This window comes from Mesitornis unicolor, unplaced genomic scaffold (genome assembly GCF_000695765.1).
Source record: "Mesitornis unicolor isolate BGI_N332 unplaced genomic scaffold, ASM69576v1 scaffold4796, whole genome shotgun sequence".
Taxonomy (NCBI): Eukaryota; Metazoa; Chordata; class Aves; order Mesitornithiformes; family Mesitornithidae; genus Mesitornis; species Mesitornis unicolor.
The window spans coordinates 52,720-71,657 of record NW_010188751.1 but is presented as its reverse complement, the minus strand read 5'-3'; the positions used below and the strand labels follow the sequence as shown (position 1 = coordinate 71,657).

General features: G+C 35.7%; 1 protein-coding gene across 1 annotated transcript in view; it reads right to left on the bottom strand.

The window, feature by feature from the left end:
* The window catches only part of LRCH1 (leucine-rich repeats and calponin homology (CH) domain containing 1), a gene marked incomplete at its 5' end in the record, with an annotated part of 56,092 nt that overhangs the window by 31,126 nt on the left and 6,028 nt on the right, over positions 1-18,938 (bottom strand). Inside the window, 8 exons of the mRNA XM_010185817.1 lie at positions 408-520; positions 1,565-1,670; positions 4,797-4,860; positions 6,811-6,938; positions 7,547-7,683; positions 8,175-8,280; positions 13,696-13,822; positions 16,744-16,888. Coding sequence (XP_010184119.1) covers positions 408-520; positions 1,565-1,670; positions 4,797-4,860; positions 6,811-6,938; positions 7,547-7,683; positions 8,175-8,280; positions 13,696-13,822; positions 16,744-16,888 — 926 coding nt within the window. The remainder of the gene's footprint in view (positions 1-407; positions 521-1,564; positions 1,671-4,796; positions 4,861-6,810; positions 6,939-7,546; positions 7,684-8,174; positions 8,281-13,695; positions 13,823-16,743; positions 16,889-18,938) is intronic.

Genomic DNA, 18,938 nt, shown 5'->3' with positions numbered 1-18,938 from the left:
CAGGAATAACTAATGATTGGAGAACATTCCTATGGATGCTATTGCAGCTTTCTCAGACACGTCTAGACATATTCCACTAGACTACTAAAAAAATGAGGAAGTGACAATACGAATGGGGAAAATACAACCTAAAATAAACAGCTAACTCTGAAATTCTTCTTGCATTTTACTTATGTAACTCTCACATATACTAGAAAAAGTGTTATGGATAAACTGACCTCCTAGATTAGTTACAATCACTTTAAACCTACCTGCTTATTTTTGCCTTCTGTATTTTTTTATGTCAATGAATATCAATCGCGGTCTCTTATTCATTAAGATGTCTGCAGCTTGTCATGCCTGCTTGCTCTACGCTTATGAAAGTAGTGAAGATATTTCTCCCCCATTTAAAATTGTCACAAACTTGCCTTAATGTAACTCATAAATTCAGTAGTAAGAGTATCCGATTCATCGAACTGGTTTCCTGTATCTCTTGACTTGTCACTGACAATCAAGTGAGAAGGTCCCTGATGGAAGTCCACTAATAACAACAATAAAAAAGATACAAGAGTGATTTCTGGTTCAGCTCAACAGTTGTTACTCAACACAATTTAAGTGTATTTAATTGCAGAGCTCAAAAACAAGCAACTTTAAATTCAAAGCATATTAAAAACCTCAAACAAGACTTTCACATTCTAGGAAGCGATGCCTATTAATTTCAAAGTTACAATAAAGCAATACCCTGGGCTCATACAGTTGCAGATCAGAAGCACAACAAGAAGTACTGATGGAGACAGTTTTGAACTACACCAAATGTGTCTTGCTGGTACCAGTACAAGAACACAGTTGACAGCTTAGAGAGTACTTTAGGACATTCAGATGTCAGCCAATGACTTGCAGTTTAATGCAACTTCAGAGTTACTATACTACAACAAACAAACTCTCAGCAGAACTCAAACAGAATGATGCATAGCCATCAGAGCCTATGCCAATCTCTTGCTTACATACACTACTTTCAGGAGTATGAGGCAGTAGTAACTTTTTCCTCTGCTTGAAGTGGTCTCATACTATAATTTATCCTCTCCAGTGTACCAATAAAACACTGTAGGGAGGATGTAATGCTTTTACAATCTCACTGAGCATTCTACTAAATTCTGATGAGTATCTCCATTGAAGTTAATTTAATTTGGTATTAAACATTGGGGAAAGACACATGATTTTTTTTAATGTCGTTTCTATAGGCAGCTTACTGAGTTCACCCTGCAATTTATCATTAGTGCATGCAGACCTTGGAGAAACACTTTATCAGTATGCAGATATAATTTAGGAAAATATAAGCTATTTTAATAAAAGATAAAATTACACTTTCTCTCAAAAAAGAGATGTATTTCTTTCCAGGAGAAATGCTGAATTTGAATAATAAAGCTTTATCTATGCCTTAAGTCCAACTACAGAAATGGACCCTGCTTTTGTCCAAGATTGATGCTTGCTGGGCTGCGATTTTTGCAAACTGAATTTAGTCTTATACAAAGAGTTACTGACAGAAATTCCCTGTATTCAACTTCTGCTTTTTTTACATTCCAACCTTTTCTTGAGTTAGCATGGTGACCTGGATCTTCCTTTACAATCTGATCTTCTTCCACAATGTCAGACATTGGAACGTTAAAGCTGATAGTATCTTCATCAGATGGCTAAGAAGAAATAAGATAAATACTTGTTTCAGCTCAAACCAACTCTGATAAAAACATATGTATTAAGAACAGTGAACACTAAAGAGCAGCAAACTAATATGGGAAAGGATACCGGAGCACCGAACATGATCAGATCCTGCTGTAGGAAGCTGTAATCACAGTGAATACATTCTCACAGTAGGCTTCCCAACTCATCTGTTATCTTTTCCTACCTTCCTCACTGCATTAAACCTCTCCTTGCAGTAACACCATCCCTGGAGGTATTTAAAAGATATATAGATGAGTATAAGTGGCACCTAAGGACATTGTTTAGTGGTCGTCTTGGCAGTGTTAGGGTAAAGGTTGGACTCAACGATCTTAAAGATCGTTTCCAACCTAAATGATTCTATGGTTCTGTGAAACACACAGTTTCCAGGCCAAATTTTTATTCTTGCTTTCCTGAGATAGAGAGCTTACTACTTGAACAGGCTCTCAGAGTTTTACAAATCTATTTCGCAGCAAACCCACTGGTGTTGCTCATTCTTTAGATGCTCTGTGTTTCTCTAACTCACTACTCTGTGCATACATACTCCATACATGTATTCTGTAATTGTAACTGCTATAATACATATATAATAATTTTTAAGGAAATTGTATTTCTTTGTTTATTAATGGGAGATTATTACATACAACCAGTTATTCAATTCAATAGTAGGAAGCTTCCAGTAGAATTATGCAATTCTTGCTACCTTTAGATGGTCATATTTCATGCAAAAAATATTTTTTTTAAATCTTGAAGCTAAGGTTTGTGATAAGGAACAGAGCAAATCTGCATTGTTTTTAAAATATTGTATCAAAGATATATGTGGTTATTCTTATTTGCCAAGAATACCCTGGACTTAACACATTCTGTAAGTGTCGACCAGCAAAAATATGCTTCTTTATGACTAAACCATATGTTATTAACTCTATGAATTCACTGGCTGTATTCTTTTGCTGAAAGATAAAAAAATCAAAAGGATACTGAGGAATCCTTGATAAAGCTTTATCAAGGTTATGGGGCTTTATAATGAAGTGAACTAACATTGTAGTACTGTTCCTATTTAAAAATAAGTCTTATATTTTAAATAAAATTTCTTTTAAAATTAAAAAACAGTATCTCAACAGAAAATAAACCATGGTTCCAGTGTGCACAAAATTCACTAGCTCTTTTAGACCTGAAACAATGACAATCCAAAGGTTTAAAAAAAACAAAAAACAGACATGCACAATACAAATTCATTCAGACAACCAAGGTTACAGTGAAGTTCCTTCTCTTTCTTTCAGGTTGGATTTCATGTGACATTTAAAAACTAAATTTAGTTATTGCAGTTCAAAGATTCATGTTTTGTTAATTACGCAACTATAGTTTGAAAATTTTATATTAGTATGTTCTTATATGCATTATTACAAGTCTGGAATATTAAAAGCGGCAAGACCTAATCAGCAGAGTACCACATGCAGCTTTAAGGACAACATTTTGCACTGCTGGTGTAAAAAAATATCCATGGGCTATTCAACTTGGAAAGAGAAAATCGTTCCTTTAACAGGCTGTGTGACACTTTCAGGGCCTACAGAATTCTACAGCCGATTTTCCAGGTGCTTCCTGCAGTAGAGTATGAAATAGAAACTACCCAAAGTAGTTTGCAATACAAAAGTATTGCTTCTTCATAGGTGAACTACTGTATCTCACTTCCCTCATACACAGTTTTATTTTTATTCAGCTGGCAACAGAAGATGAGACTAAACACATAAGAACCAAAAATGCCTAACATACCAATCTCTGACATCTGATGTTTGGTATGTAGTGATTAACAATGAACATGAATTGTTTTCACAACATGCTAGTATTTCTTGTACAATTCTCATCTATAACACAGGCATTAAAGGTCACCTCACAAAGAAAAGTGAGTGATGAATTTACTACCAAATACATTTGGGATTACTGATCTATTTTCTCCTTAGTAGTAGAGCAGCAGTCAGGCAGGGTTGGAATGAGTAAATAGTTCTCATACAAAAAGCCTTTGTGCTAATAAAAAGTTATTGGTTCGCTGTTGGTTGTCTTTAAAACAATTTTTTGCAGCACTCTGATCGCTACGTTTTGATTACAGGAAAGATTATTTTCTGTTATTTATAGCTAAAGAGGAAATTCTGGAATAACAGTTTCATTAACAAGCTAACTCAGCTTCAGGAAGCGTAAGAATGGCAAAACAGTTTGTAAGCATCTCTGAACGGACTGCATGCTCTTACACTACAAGAGGGAAAGTATTAGAACTCTGGCTAGAAATCATGATAATTCTGCTTCATTTCCATCTAGCAAGAAACTTACCCAAATACTTGAAAATCCCTGTGGGTTGTTTCTTAAATGCTTTTGTATTTGAAAGACCAATCAGTGTGGAAGTGGATTCATTTTCAATTTGCTTTTTATTAACTATGAATTTAGTACCTAAGGTTGTTTCTTCATACATTTCTTTCAAGAGCAACAGAACCTCTTTTTCTCAAAGGAGAGAAGCATTAAAGAGTCAGTCTAAAAATATTTCAAGTAGCAAGAAGCCCATTCTTTTATTGTGACCTGAATATTTCCCATTAGGTCAGACCACAAATCCCACTATTTGTAAATTTCAGGAAGATAATCACTGAATTATATTGCAAATTATTTTTTTATTTGTCATTAACTACTGCTAATTCCTAACAGGGAAGCGTCATCAGTCAGAGAAAAAAGAAGTACGAAGCAGCCAAGCATATACCCTGTTAAGACATTTGTTTCACTGGTAAGAGCAGATGTGAATTCTGGTTTGGTCCTCATTCTCTAGATTATGTAAACTGTCTGAAAACTGTAGTCAATTTTCACTTTTGGTAGGTTGTTGACCATTTGTAAGGAAGTATCTCACTGCCAGAAAGTGTACAGACAATATAACAAAACAAAACCCACCAAAACCCAGCCTCCTTTTATCTTTGTTTTAGCCATTTCTTAGAAATTCACACCAAGGATGTGTTTGCACAGATTTTATGACTAAAAACATATTCACATTGATACCCAACTTAAAATACAGTCAAAATACAGGTGTGGAGGGAAAGGGAGCTAGACACAAAATTGAGGCAACTTACCTCTGTTGCTGATAAACGTTTATCGCCATTATCACTACCAACACCTGAATCTGAGTCCTTTTTACTTGGGTAGATATCATCAATGCTAGATGTGGCGGGGAACAAAAAAAAAGCTATTATAGTATTTACCATTAGAATTCTGTCCTGGTTTAACTTAAATCAAAGCAAAATCCCAACCATTCTCCATGGCAGAGTGAAATAACCTAGTATGGTTAAAAAAATACACTTTTGCAGTCTGGCATGGTAAAACAGATCGGATGGAATAGCTGATTAGCCTAATGATTAACAAAGACAACATAAATAATCTCCTATATAGTTTGCTTTTAGCTATCTACTAGGTAAAAATGCTTAGTTACAAGCTAAGTAGCACAGGAGTCCAATTGAAGTAATTTAGCCATGGGAAAAGCAACTAAAAAAGTTGAACTCAAAGTGGAGCCAACCGACTTAATTGTAACCATTGAGGCATTAAAAATGAACTTACATTTCCCTGTGGCTTGAAGCAGTTATTAACACAGAAACCTTCTTTTGGTGCTTTAAAATAGACTTTGAAATGTAGGTTTTTGAGAAAACTACCAACTGCTCTCTCATCTGGTTTCATTACCTAGTATGACCTCTACTTATTTTAAAGTACACTATTAGATGCGGTATACTCATAGCCTTACTTTATTATCCTTCCATTTGCAATCCTGAAAGCTGTAATCCTGAATTCAGACTGGGATAGCAATTTAAAAAAGAATTTTATCAATTTTCACATGAATAAGATATCTGATTAATCCTAATCTTAAATTATCTCTTATCCGTAAACACTATGGATTTTGTGTAGAAATTGCATATGAAAATTTAACCAGGTTTTGCTATTTCTTTAGAAATGTGAAGTTATTCTCCAAAACAAGAATTTTGTAATTATTATGCGAAAGAGCATTAGGTTGTTAGCTACCAACTGGTAACTACTCTGCACTGTCCCCTTACCCTAATCTATATGATCAAAAAGTCATACAGGACATGACATTCCTGTCAATTTTCCTGTATACTAAAAGAACAAAACAAAAAACCAGAAGGCATTTCCCAAAAAACTTGCTCTTCATCCTGGATTCCTCCCACCTGTGGCATTTCTCTCATAGAAATCCACAAAGTTGTCTCCATACATAGAGGAAAACAGTTTACTTGAAACCTTATCTAGAACTGACCGGAAGGTTCCATAACATTTTTTTTTTCCAGGGTGTTAGCAGCAATATCTCTGCTTTTATTTACATCAGCACTTCGTCTTTATTGAGTACATCTTTCAAAAAATAAAGCATTATCGTAATTACTTCGATTGTTTATATTATACTTCCCATGTCAGCGAAGAAAGAGCTGGCTAAAAACTGGTTTCTAATTAGCTATGGAGATTCTTATAAAAAAGAAGCTGCTTTATATCTATTTCCTGTCCTTAAACAAGATGGCACTTCCTAGATGTTTGATGTAAGACAGTAAAGATTTTTTCCCATTAATTTTGCTAACAAATTAGGACATTTCACTTTAAAAGGGTCTCAACATTCATGCAGTTCTCTTTGCTCCATGAATAAGCCTTTGGATGAATTAAAAAAGCTTAAAACAACTATGCGACAAACATATAACAACATATAAATCACAAAACAACACAAGAAATTAAAACCTATTTAACGTGTCAATAGATTTACAAGAAAGTTCCAACACTGAAGGATACTACCATCTCAATTACTGTCAATATATTCCAGTAGTCTGCTAGTAGGATGTTAGATTTAAACTAAGGTTCACTTCTAAGACCCTTCCTAATGTGCTGCTAACTTTAATCAGAATTTATTGTTAAAACTATTTTTTCTAAACTCCTGGGAATTTCGCTAGAATAAAATACACTAAAACAAAACAAATCTCTGATCAAAAAAAGCACACTCTAAATAGCATCTAAACAAACAAAAGACTGGAAGCTAAAGATTTATTTATTTCACTTTGTTCACAAGTGCTACATGAAAAAAAGTGATATTTTTATACATACCTTTCTTCCACGGGTTGTGGCAAATGCTGTTGTTCTATGGCATTAAGATAGAGTGAGTCTGCTGTTTTAATCTGACAGGCCTGGACCGTCAGATATTTGAATATATGCACCTTACCCTTTGTACAAATCTGTTAGAGAGGAGAAAAAAAGAAGTTAAGTTTCTGAATAGAATGAAAGAAGTAAATTATTCTAAATGTCACTTAATGTAAAACCCCCTGAAAACCAACTCATGTCGTCACAAGAGAGAACATGTAAAGGAAAAGAGATTTTATTCTGTTTTTAAAAATTACTAAGAACTACCTCAATTATCCAATTATTTGTGTACTAGTACAAATACCCTCAGAGAGTAAGACTGAAAACATAAAAATAACTTATTCTACTTTAAAAAGTCCAAATGAGCTTTTTACTCAAAAGAATTACAATAAAATTTATCCAGAAAGTTTCTCAATTTTATTTTTTGAAATTATATATATATTCCAACATTAAGTTTCATATGCAGATAGGAATGACAAAAACAAACAGGTAGCTAATAGAATGGATATCTTCTAGACTCATGCTGGTGCTGCACAGACTCATATTCACACACATACTTTCTGTGTCTTATTTATACATCAACGACCATCAGTAAAACTGACATTCAGAAGCCTGCAATTGCAGAGGGTGACATTTTATCAGCTATCATTTGTTAACATCCACCCAATATTGAGGCACAATTTAAATGACAGATGTTACTTACTTGTGCTGGTGGAGACTGCAAAGGATTGTTCTCAAGCAGCAATACTTGTAACTGCACCATTTTTCTAAAACAAATCGGAATCACTAGCACTTTATTGCAGGAAAAGTCAAACTTTACCAAGGGAAGCTGCACTAGTTCTAAAAGTAACAAAAAAAGAGAGATGTGTTACATCTGTATTCATTTTTGCTATAAAATAATTAAATATTTCTAAATAAACCTTCCCTTACATTCAGGAAAAAATACAAACTCAGGCAGGAATACAACCAACATTCACTCAGTTCTACACTGGGAAATGCAAAGAGTGTTACTGTAATACAAGTTACAATAAATTTTAAAATAAATACTTTGAAATATTTTTTTCCCCTGAAACTCAGCTGACAGTTCCCATACTGCATTCACAGGTAGGTACTTGTACAACTTAGAAGATGCCTAGAATCAAAGATAAATCATTAAAAAAACCTCACTCACTGTTATTTAGTGAGTACAACTGAATGTTATATTCTGCAAACTCTAATGAAATATGTTTGAACACAAAGTAATTACTTTTTAATCACATTTACTTACATGATTAAAAATGCTAATAAAAAGAGCCACTCTAAAGGTATTAGAATGTTTTGTTTGTTTTTACCTTGGGGTAAAACTTCGAGGTAATTTCTTCTGACATTCAGTTCTTTTAAAGATTTCAGCTGGCCTATCTGCTGTGGCAAAGCTGTGATTTCGTTACAGCTGACATCCTACAGCAAAATGGAAAAAATATAAATAGTGAACTTTTGGCTCTGAAATGTTAAATAACAATGCAAAACTCGAAACATGAGAAAATGACTTTGAGATGTTGGTTGAGAAGAAGCTTAACATAGCCACCAATGTGCACTTGCAGCCTAGAAGGCCAACTGCATCCTGAGCTGCATCAAAAGAAGCATGACCGGCAGGGAGGGTGATTCTGCCCGTTTCTGGTGAGACCCAACCTGAAGTACTGCGTCCAGTTCTGGGGCTCCCAACATAAGGACATGGAGCTGCTGGAGCGGGTCCAGAGGAGGACCACAAAGATGATCAGAGGGCTGGAGCACCTCTGCTGTGAAGTCAAGCAGAGAATTGGGGCTGTTCAGCCTGGAGAAGAGAAGGCTCTGGGGAGACCTTATAGCAGCCCGTACCTGAAGGGGGCCTATAAGAAAGCTATACTCAAGGTTAAGTCAAAAGGATATTGAAACCTCTCCTTACATCTCGGGCAACCTGTAAATTTGAGTCGTGTCCTGATTATGCTTCCATTTCTGTATTATAAAACAAAAGAAATAGTATTTCATAGTACGAGAGCTGAGTGGGGTCATGCCAAATTTTCCTGAACAGCCAATGGAATAATTTAGGACATTCACTTCTACTGTCCTGATTGTGTCAAGTGGATTTATGCAGTATCTGTGAGCTCTAAAGACTACAAAACTTCTGAAATCAGTCAGATTTCCAAGTTGTCTCTCAAAATAGTTGCTTCAATACTAGTCAAAATTAACTTTCTTATCTTCAAGCCTAAAAGCTGGTTAACAACAAATGATAATAAAAGCAAAATGTGATCCGGCAATGAGTTTTTTCTCGTAACAGAGTTTCAGTGCTGCCAAAGCTTCCTTTCCTTGTCAAAACAGAGTCAGGAAATAATTTTAGCTTTCAGATGAGGAAATTAAAAGTCCAAGTTAACGAATGCATCTTTTGCCCAAGTTGCCACAAAGGCATGGTTAATTGCACTGTTCCCAGATAATTTATTTTTAAAGCTTTACTGTCCTATTTTTAATTTACAGACTTTAAAAAACTTCATAATTAGATCTTTGCTTTTTAGAGCACAGAATTTAAAGTCACCTTGTGGCAGAGAAACGCTCAACCAAGTACTCATACCAGTGTACTTATGCACACACATCAGAACAAGTCAGGGAAAAAGCAAATCTGAGAGGAAGTGGAAAAAAACCAACAACCTGGCAGTGTGTAGCCTCAAAACCTTACAACCTTTCAAAACATCCTCAGTAAGACTGAGCTGTTATGACAGCATGTCAGCATTCACAAGATCTCTAGAGACAGCAGTATCCTTTATCCTACTAACACTTTTTTATTACTTTGTTTGACCAGCTTTGGAAAACAAAGACATACAACACTATTTCCAGTTATGCTCTTGACTATTATTAGACTTCATGAGTGTGCATGTGACAGAGACAGTGTTTATCTTTCCCATTACTTTGGTACTATTGGAAGAAACACTATTAATGCCAAATGCCTATGGTTTTCAGGCTTATAATTTGTTTAAAGGAACTAGGTAACTAGCAGCTTGGAACTCGCTTCATGGATATCTGCAGACAGCTGAAGTGAAGTCCAAACACCTACTCAAGTTCCAGGGGATGGTATTTGCTGAAGGTCAGATTTCTTGCATTAATTCTATTTCATCCTGCCATGACAGCACAGACGCAACTTCTCAAGATTAGAGAAATGTCAGGCGTATTTAAATTTAACATTAATTTCTCTAGTATGAAGCTCAATGGCATGAAAAGTAATAAAAATCAGCAACATTTTTCTTTTGCTTACAGTAAAGTTTAAAGGGTCTCAGACCAATAAAATTCAGCATAATATAAAACCAAAATATGGTACTCCATCTCCACATTAACATGTTTTTTACTGACAAACTTTCTCCTTACACCCATTTTAAAGCTTCAGACTTCTGACTGAGTTGTTATTCCTAAGAAGCACATGGATTCTGTCAGAGCTTGACATCCAAGCCATACTAAATGGTAAAAGTAAGCTACACAGTGCATGAGCACATGGATCCTTTGGGTAACAGAAGGTAGGAGCTTCCACTTGGTCAGGCTGCTGGCCCAGGTTAGAGGGGAAGGACCTACATCTCTGCTCAGAGATTTAAAGGCTTCCAACGTGAGACAGGAGACAGAGAAAACCACTCTCTGGAGAAGGCAGAAGAGCAATACTGCCTGACAGGACGGAGAGCAGAATTCTACTATAAATCTAATAGTTTTGGGGGCAATTAATGAGTCATATCTGCCCAATTACTTTTCTTTGGTGGAAAGTAAGGCTCAGATTATCTTCACACCAGTTTTGCACTCATCTTCCTGGCTGACAGTAGAAGTATGATGGAGTTAGGCAGCTGCCAATTAAAGTTAGCTTCACAACCAAATTTTGCAAATAATTGTAAAATGTCCTGCTGGGAGAATAATTTCTATGCTATTTTGATGCTTGTAAGATACATGTCAGATCTATGTAACCCAGAACCCTAAAATTTAAAAGAAGACTTGAAAATTTACTACATGTAGTATCTAAGCCATTCTATGCCACAAGTGTGAAACTTATATAAATACATGCATGTAAAGAAAAAGAACTGGCTACCCCATTTTGGAGGAGAGTGGGAAGAAAGTAGTAAGTTGGAAAGATCTGACCTAACTTGAAGCAATTTATGCTTGTATCATTCAAGACTGATTACAAAGGTAAAATTTATTTTCAAAAGTTAAGTAACAATTTAAAAAAAAAACATTTGCTGCACACACAGGGATTTTACTACATGCAGCCTGTGAAAAGCTGCAAAACACCTTGAAAACCCAAGTGTGCTTGACAGAGTCCTAATAATGCAGGAACTGAATGCAATCAGGTGGCATCTGTCACTTCGCAGGACCGATCCCCTGGGCCAGTTCCGCACCAGCACTGTGGTGGTTCCCAAAACAGCAGCACGCCCCGCCAGAGGGCTGGGGGGTGGTGGTGCTTGAAGGTCACTAGGTGCTCAGGCTGGCATTGCTCTCACACAGCTGCATGTTTTGTGCAACAACTGCAGCATGACTTAATCTTTCTTTTTTTCTTTTTATACTTGTTTTAGAACAATGATAACTGTATTATCTAAACTGCATTATATTACATATGCCAATACAGATACTGGCTCTCAATCCTACCTCTATTTGCTTCTCCCAGTACATCACAGTTTAGTAATTTCCAGCTAAATAATGCAACTCATTGCACTGGAAATGTACCAAGCACTTACAGTGGCATCAAACTAAGCAATCAGGTCATCTGAACAGAACCATACCCAATTTAACAAAAACTTGTTACTCACTCCCCACCTTCCCCTCTTCCCCCCTTCTAATCACAAAGAACAAGCACCAGGCCTTCCTCAGCTTTCGCAATTCTTCTAGGCTACCAAAGTGCCCTGTTGCTGTAGCCTCTCACTTGATATATTTTTAGAGCAGGAACTGTGTTCTTCATGGCAAAGAGTAACACTGAAATTATACTGTAACTGGAAAGCAATATGAAAATCCAGTATTCCAGTAGTTCATTTAAACATATGATTTGTTTTAAAAAAAAACACCAAACCATCTCTCCCTTGAGTATAATCTACATTGATTTTTCAAGCTTTTAGTTTTTAACTTTTCAAAATTGCAAAGTAATGATAAGGGCTATTGTTAAGCTCAGTACAAACTCTTACTAACAAATGAAACACTTTCAGCATCAGCAATGCCAGTTCACCTCACTGAGAGGGTGCAAACTTGAAATCGGAGAAGAAATTAGGTACAAAACAATTTCAGCAGCTCTTTACTGAAAATATTATCACAGAACTTAGTTAATACAAACAAAATGGGTGGTTTTGACCAGATAGGATCAGGCCGAGTCTTTTAATTATTTCACATGAGCCCTCCCACCACTAAGCTAGGCTACTTTTAACTAGAAGCACTCAGGAGCGAACAGATTCCAATCTTTATTACCTATTCAGTCATCCTACCCCCTAAATTAGAATGTGTTTAATACTGTTCAACTTTAATTATATCTAAAACGGAAACTATAATCTTCTATTGAATCTATTTTAAGCACAACAGAAACAATGCTATAGCCCAACACATTTTTTGAAGGTTAATCAAAACAAAACCATTTCAGTAACCTAATTAAACCCATCACACCCCCAACTATTTGATAAGATAAATTAATAATGCTCACCAAACAAAACAAAAACTTGGCAGTCTTTAGTTCAGGTATAATGCAGAAAGGAAAAGGTAACTACTCCCCAATCCTCATGAACAGCCAGATCAATTGTAATACATAACAGAAGCCTGATACTACAGGATGCTGTACAGAAAGAATGCTACAAGGAATAAAGCCCCACAGCTGCCACTTCACTTCACAAATGAAAAAACAGTAGCAGGACTGGAGCCTAAAGCAGGGACAGCTCAATTTCTGTAACCTAATTTAGTAGCAAGTCTATTGTTATAAAAATAATACTACAATAAGCAGGCACTTTCAGATAGCAAAAAGATGTGTGGGATAAATGCAGTGAATGGAAATATCAGCAGTTGGAAAAGAGTTCAAATATCACTGTATAAGTTAGCAGTGTCACAATGTAGTTTGTTTGTCATTTTGTACCGTAAGAGGTCAAGGTGAACCGAAATAACCAGAAGACATAACACAGATGTCATAGAGAATTCAGAGTCTCAGCCTACTACACAAACCAGGAAGATAAAGGGAGAGAAAGGGAAGCATTCTCTTATATATATTTTCCGCATACAAACTTTAGAGAAAACGTGTGCAATTAATTTGATTTGAAGTTAAAGTACCAAATAATTTTTGCCTTTTCAGATTCTCATTTACTAGACAATACATTATAGATGATCAACTGCTTGCAGAAACAGTAATCATCTGGAGAGCTTTGAAGACAAGAGGAATACAATCATTCTGTAAATCTGCTTAAATGTGTGCTCCAGAAAAGAAAGGTTGCATGACAAAAACCGTGAAATAAAACAAAAACAGACTGCTAAAACCAGTATCAGTAGTGGAATGGAATGTGGAAAGCAAATAGTAATGAAAGGCAGCAGAAGGGGAGGCAGGCTTTGCAGAGCCTGATGCCAGAATTATGAACTCGATAAAGCAAAACAGGCTGTAAGTAAAACAGATAAAAAAGATGAACTTGGAAGCTGAGTTTTGAATGAACCAAAGGTAGTGATGCTGTTCAGAAGGGTCTTAAAGAACATAAAGGATGTTATTACTCAACACACTTGAGAAGTTCAAAAGTAAATTTTTTAACCTGCATTAAAGTACTAGGCATTTGTTCAAATATATTTGCAAAGTGAATTTTACTGTTTCTAGTGAAATACAAATGAAGTCAAAATACAAAATAAGAAAGTTCAGTAACATACCAGCTCCATTAACTGTTTTAGTTGACCTATCTCTTCCGGAAGGGAACAGAGCTTATTGTTACTTGCAATTAAGACTTTTAGAGGAAGACCACACAGGCAAGCTGGCAAAGATGAAAGCTGATTTCGACTGCAACGAAACAAACAAAAACCCCCCCCAATCATTAAAAACCCCAGTGACTTTCTGCTATATACTCACAAAGTCTGAGAGTTGTGAAATTCCTTCATTTAGATGGGTCAGATTTTGTGCAGCTAAAATTTAAATTTTCAAATAGAATTCATAAAGAAAACACTTGCACACCAAAAATATCTGCATTACTGCCTAAACAGTATTGTGAAATATTACCACTCCGGAAAAAATGCATTATATCAGTTTAATAATATTGTAACAAGTCTGGTTGTCACCTAGAGCAGCTGTTTCCCTTCCTAACAAATACAAGAAAGCCAATTGAGACAATATTTTGCAAGTATTTAAACATTCCTATAGTTTTATGTGGAAGTATAGTGAATGTCTTCTGTTCCAACTGAAAGACTGATAAATAACTCACAGAGAAAATGGTTATTTTCTCAATTATTTTAAAGCACACTTCTAGTTGAAGATTACTCGGTACTTGTTCTATGATTCTATTATATTAATCAGAAGCAGAAGATTTTCATGAAGAGGACTTGCACGGAAAGGCAAAATTTGGTGGAATACTTCCAAAAGATTTCTTCTCATTCCCGTACCAATCACTTAAAAAGCTACAACGTAAAGATGACAAATGCTGTGACTCTTTGTGATTTCCAAGTGATTAAAAATATTAATTTATTGAGAACTGTGGGTCAACTCCCAGAAGAAACTTTAAGCTCAACAGAACAACATATTAACTACTGTCTGTCCTTGAAGGTTTTCTTAAAATATAACGTTTTCTTTTTTACAGACATTAACCTGTAGGAAAACAACGAGCAGTAATCTAAAGCAGCATCCCAGTAAGAACCATTTTAGTTCACTTCTGTATAATTTTGAAGGCTCCAGAGAACAAATATGCATGACTCAACTCTGAAAACAGACAGTAAAAATTGTCCTGTGCCATTTCAGTAAACACTGCAATATTGATTTGAAACAAAGGGAAACAAAAATCATAATTCTTCAAGTCTCAAAACATTTCTTCTTCAACTGCCAATTCAACGGTCTGCTACAAAACTGCATATAAAGGCGTATATCCATGTTCCACACAACAGTCTCAAAATGTTTTACACTGTAAACTATCATCATGTCTGTTACACAGGCTGCGAGACACATGGGTATGAAATAACAAACCCAAGGGTATTAAAACTGAGAAATTCAGCTACTAACCAGCAGTACCTGGCAAAAAGAAAAGAATCAATGCTTATTGTGGAGTCAGGAGCATCAATTTTAGTGTCTTTACAGAAGGCCAAGACATAACTTATTCTAAAAAATAAGTAGAAATACATTTTTAAGTTCTAAAGAACTCAAAATGAGGAATCCTAGAATCTAAAAGTTACACTATGCAGCAGATCAAACATGCAAAAAAGTAAAAACAATTTTTAACTTCTATAGAACTCAGAAGCAACGCCCTAACAGATAAGGAACAGCACACAACCAGGGCAAGTGAGTAATAAATCATCATTAGTTTAAAAGGAATTTCTTTAAACAAAACATGAACAGTATCCAGGAAGGGCTAGAGGCTATGTATATCTCTTGGCCTCACTTTCTAATTCTGTTTAGCATATGGACTCTGCTGGTAACAAGCAGAAAATATATTCATTTTAAATCTATAATACTTTTCTTGCCAACAAGCAACATGGTCAGCAAGTCAAGGATATCTTTCCTTCTTCTACAGACTTCTTAACGGTATTCAAGTAACACAGGAGAAGGGCATATCCAAGGGAAGAAGAGATCTTAAACTACAGAAAATTACCTTATTTATTAAAACTTGAAAAAAATCCCTTTTGTTTTGATTGTTTAATTTATGTGATATTAACTCTGCCACTATTCTGGATTTGTCATGATTCACACAAATTCCACCACTACATTGAGTTCTAATTCAATAGTTCACTACATCAAGTTTTAATTGAGTTCATTCTAATTCCTAAATTTACTAAGATGTTTTATGCAAACTTACTCATTTCATCCAGTCTTAATTTCTTTATGTATCTCAAACCAACACTATTTCTAAACTTCAAGTCCTATTCCTTACAAGTGTGCAAATACTCAGGCTTGCGAAATACCCTCAGTGTTTACAAAACTGATGATCAAGCCTCTGTACCTTGAATTTAAAAGCCCAAAAACCACACTGCCCCCTGCCCAAATTTCATTCTTGCCAAGACCATATTATTAGATCTTCACTATTGCAGTTGTTACGTACACAACTGCAAATAAACTTCAACAGCTCATCCCAACTGAAAAAAGTGCTGACATTCCCTCTCTCAAAAGCAAATACGCATTCACCTGCACTTAAACCAGTAGCAGCTCTCTGCACCAGTTAGCATTCATCCACATTTTTCATGGAAAAGAGGTACCTAATTCTTTGCTCTTAAAAAGGCAGTAACTATACCTCTTGCATAATAAAGTGGATACTAGTGATAAAATATCATGCTTTTCTTCTCCATTCCTCATGAAGAAAGCCCTTCATCCACTGCCTCTGTCCCTCCAGCTTTTTAACTACAGGAAGTACTCTTGCAGTTAAAGAAGTCTCCAAGAAGTACTCTATTCCTGTGATTCTGTGAAGTACATCCAGTTTCAAAAAAATTATCATCAGAAGGGAATTAAAAGAATCTGACTGTGCTGATGTGCCTCACCATTCTGAATTTGATAGAAAAATACGGGAAAGAAAAGGATTACTATTACTTGCTCTTTAAAGAATTAGTTTTACATTATGATCCTTACAATGCCTTCATACAGAGCAGTATCTACAGCCAATGAGTTTCTGCACTACAGCTTCCAATAAAATGAAAAATGTAGTCAGTTGTTCCAGCAACATATAAAGTGCAGACAATACTCTTAACACATTTACAAATAAACAAAAAATGTGTCAAAGTTAAACTTACCTCAAATTTAAGTAAGTTAGCATTTGCAAGTTTACTATGGCATCTGGTATAATTTTAATACAATTGTGGTATAGATTTAGCATTTCCAGTGACACAAAATGGCACAATTCCGTAGGAACCTCAGTTAATCTATTCTTGGATAAATCTGAGGAGATAAAAAGAGAAGGCACATATTTTTTGACCCATCAGAAATGCATACTTTGAACAACTATGTTTCTTTATTAAAATTAATTAATGAATGTAATCCTACAGTAAGACGGCAAATTAAGCCAATGTTTTTATTACTCAAAATAAAACTAGCGCTAACCTTCACAATCTTGAAATGGAACAGACTGCGTATAAAAGAGCAAACACTCAATTAACATTTATTCGGTCTAATAAAAAGTAATCATTTGCAGGATACAATATGTTGAGGAAACACTTGCAAACAGAACTAAGTTTAGATTCCAGCGCTGACATCTGTAAATAATGACAGTATTTGGAGAAAACAAACAACAAGGATTATATCTTTTTTTAATTGTTTAAAGAAATTAATGTTATTTGGGTAACTCTTCAAACTGACCTGTATTTCCTAGATATCAATTATGACAGAATGTTACCCATAAAAATGGTGAAGACCTTCAGGGATGGATTTGATACATAGAATACTACACACAAGACAACAGTGATGGATTCCAATCCCCCAAGTGAGTGCTTGCACCGACAGAACAAAAGCTTTTGATTTTCAACCAGTTATTCATTCTTTATTTCTCATTTTAAGCACACAGAGACAAAGGAAAATCAGTAGGAAGAAATGTTACTGAGCTTTGTTCCTTAACTACCAGAGTATGAAAAATGAAGTATCATAATATCGTATCACTGATGTGAGCTCAAGTCATAAAATAATAATGTATGCCACCGTGTAACTGAATTAACTGGGTTCAAAGAAATGTTTAAACAGTGTTGCAGAACAAACATCCTTTACTGTCAGAAACTGCACAGACGTCACCTACCCATACCATCAGACAGGTGACCTGCCCTGAAGAACGGTGATCTGTTCTAAGTAGAAAGAAGAGGAACGTACCTATGAAAAAAGTGACGTGACTGATGGGAAGGATACAAGGAAAAAAGGGAATTTAATTATCTCCTCACTTCTGCACTGCTGCTATTTTAAGCCTCCTCCATGATCCTTCAATGCTTATTTTGAAGCTTACTTTCTTAAACTACAAAATGGAAAAGCGGCCAAAGAATAGGAGACACTTTTCTAGAGTGCTGATGATTTGACTCCTCTCTTTAGAGCCATAATTTTTTGCTTTTGCAAACAAACAAGCAAAAGCCTAAAGATCTTTCTTCCTTCACAGTTCCAGACTTGTCAGTTTGCTGTGCAGAGGCACAGCTTGAGTTGAAAACTATCATCAGTAGAAAGGTTTTTATCATTTTAATTTTTGTTCCCATCTCTTGCAATGTGAGCTGAAATTCAGTGCACTCCATTCCCCTTGTCAGATTCTGCTCTGCTTCACTTCATTTCCAACCAAAAACTGGTTTCCTTATTCCATCCTCTACCAAGACTGCGAGCGCAGTAACCGAGAGCAGCCCTGCTGACCCAAATGGCAGCATGGCTGAATGAAGCACCTCAGCCAAAATTACCCACTTCTAAGTTACAGCAATGCTTTAACTGCTCTGCTTTCTCTTCCCAGGCTTTGATGGCAGTCAGATGCAGCATTACCTCAGCTTCTCCTTTCTTTCACTTCTGCCATCAAACTAAAGTTATTACTAAAAAAAAAAAGTTACTACTCGTTCAAAGGGGAAGAAAGCTCCTCAGTGTTCCTCCGTTTTAGTGCTTTAATCCTCTGCTATTTTCTATTTGTCACAGGAGCACTTGTTTACTAACATGGCATTCCAATAAAATTACTGCTAGTGCCCTCTCCTACTGCTTTCTTAGCTATGTTTATTACCAGATATTAACAGAGGACTGCCATACTATAACTTTTTCAGTCATGCAAATACAATGTGATTTCAAATAAAACCTTCCCCTTTTTTAAAATCATGCTTTTCTGGGGTGACATCACGTACACGCTGTTCATTTCCTCCTCTGAAGAGGAAGCAGCAGCAAGATCTGTAAGAGTGAACTGAACTGGCCCAGGCTGAAGACAACCTGCGTGGCACTGGATGGTACCCGGAGAGTGACATCTCATCCTTCATCTGATCCTTCTCAA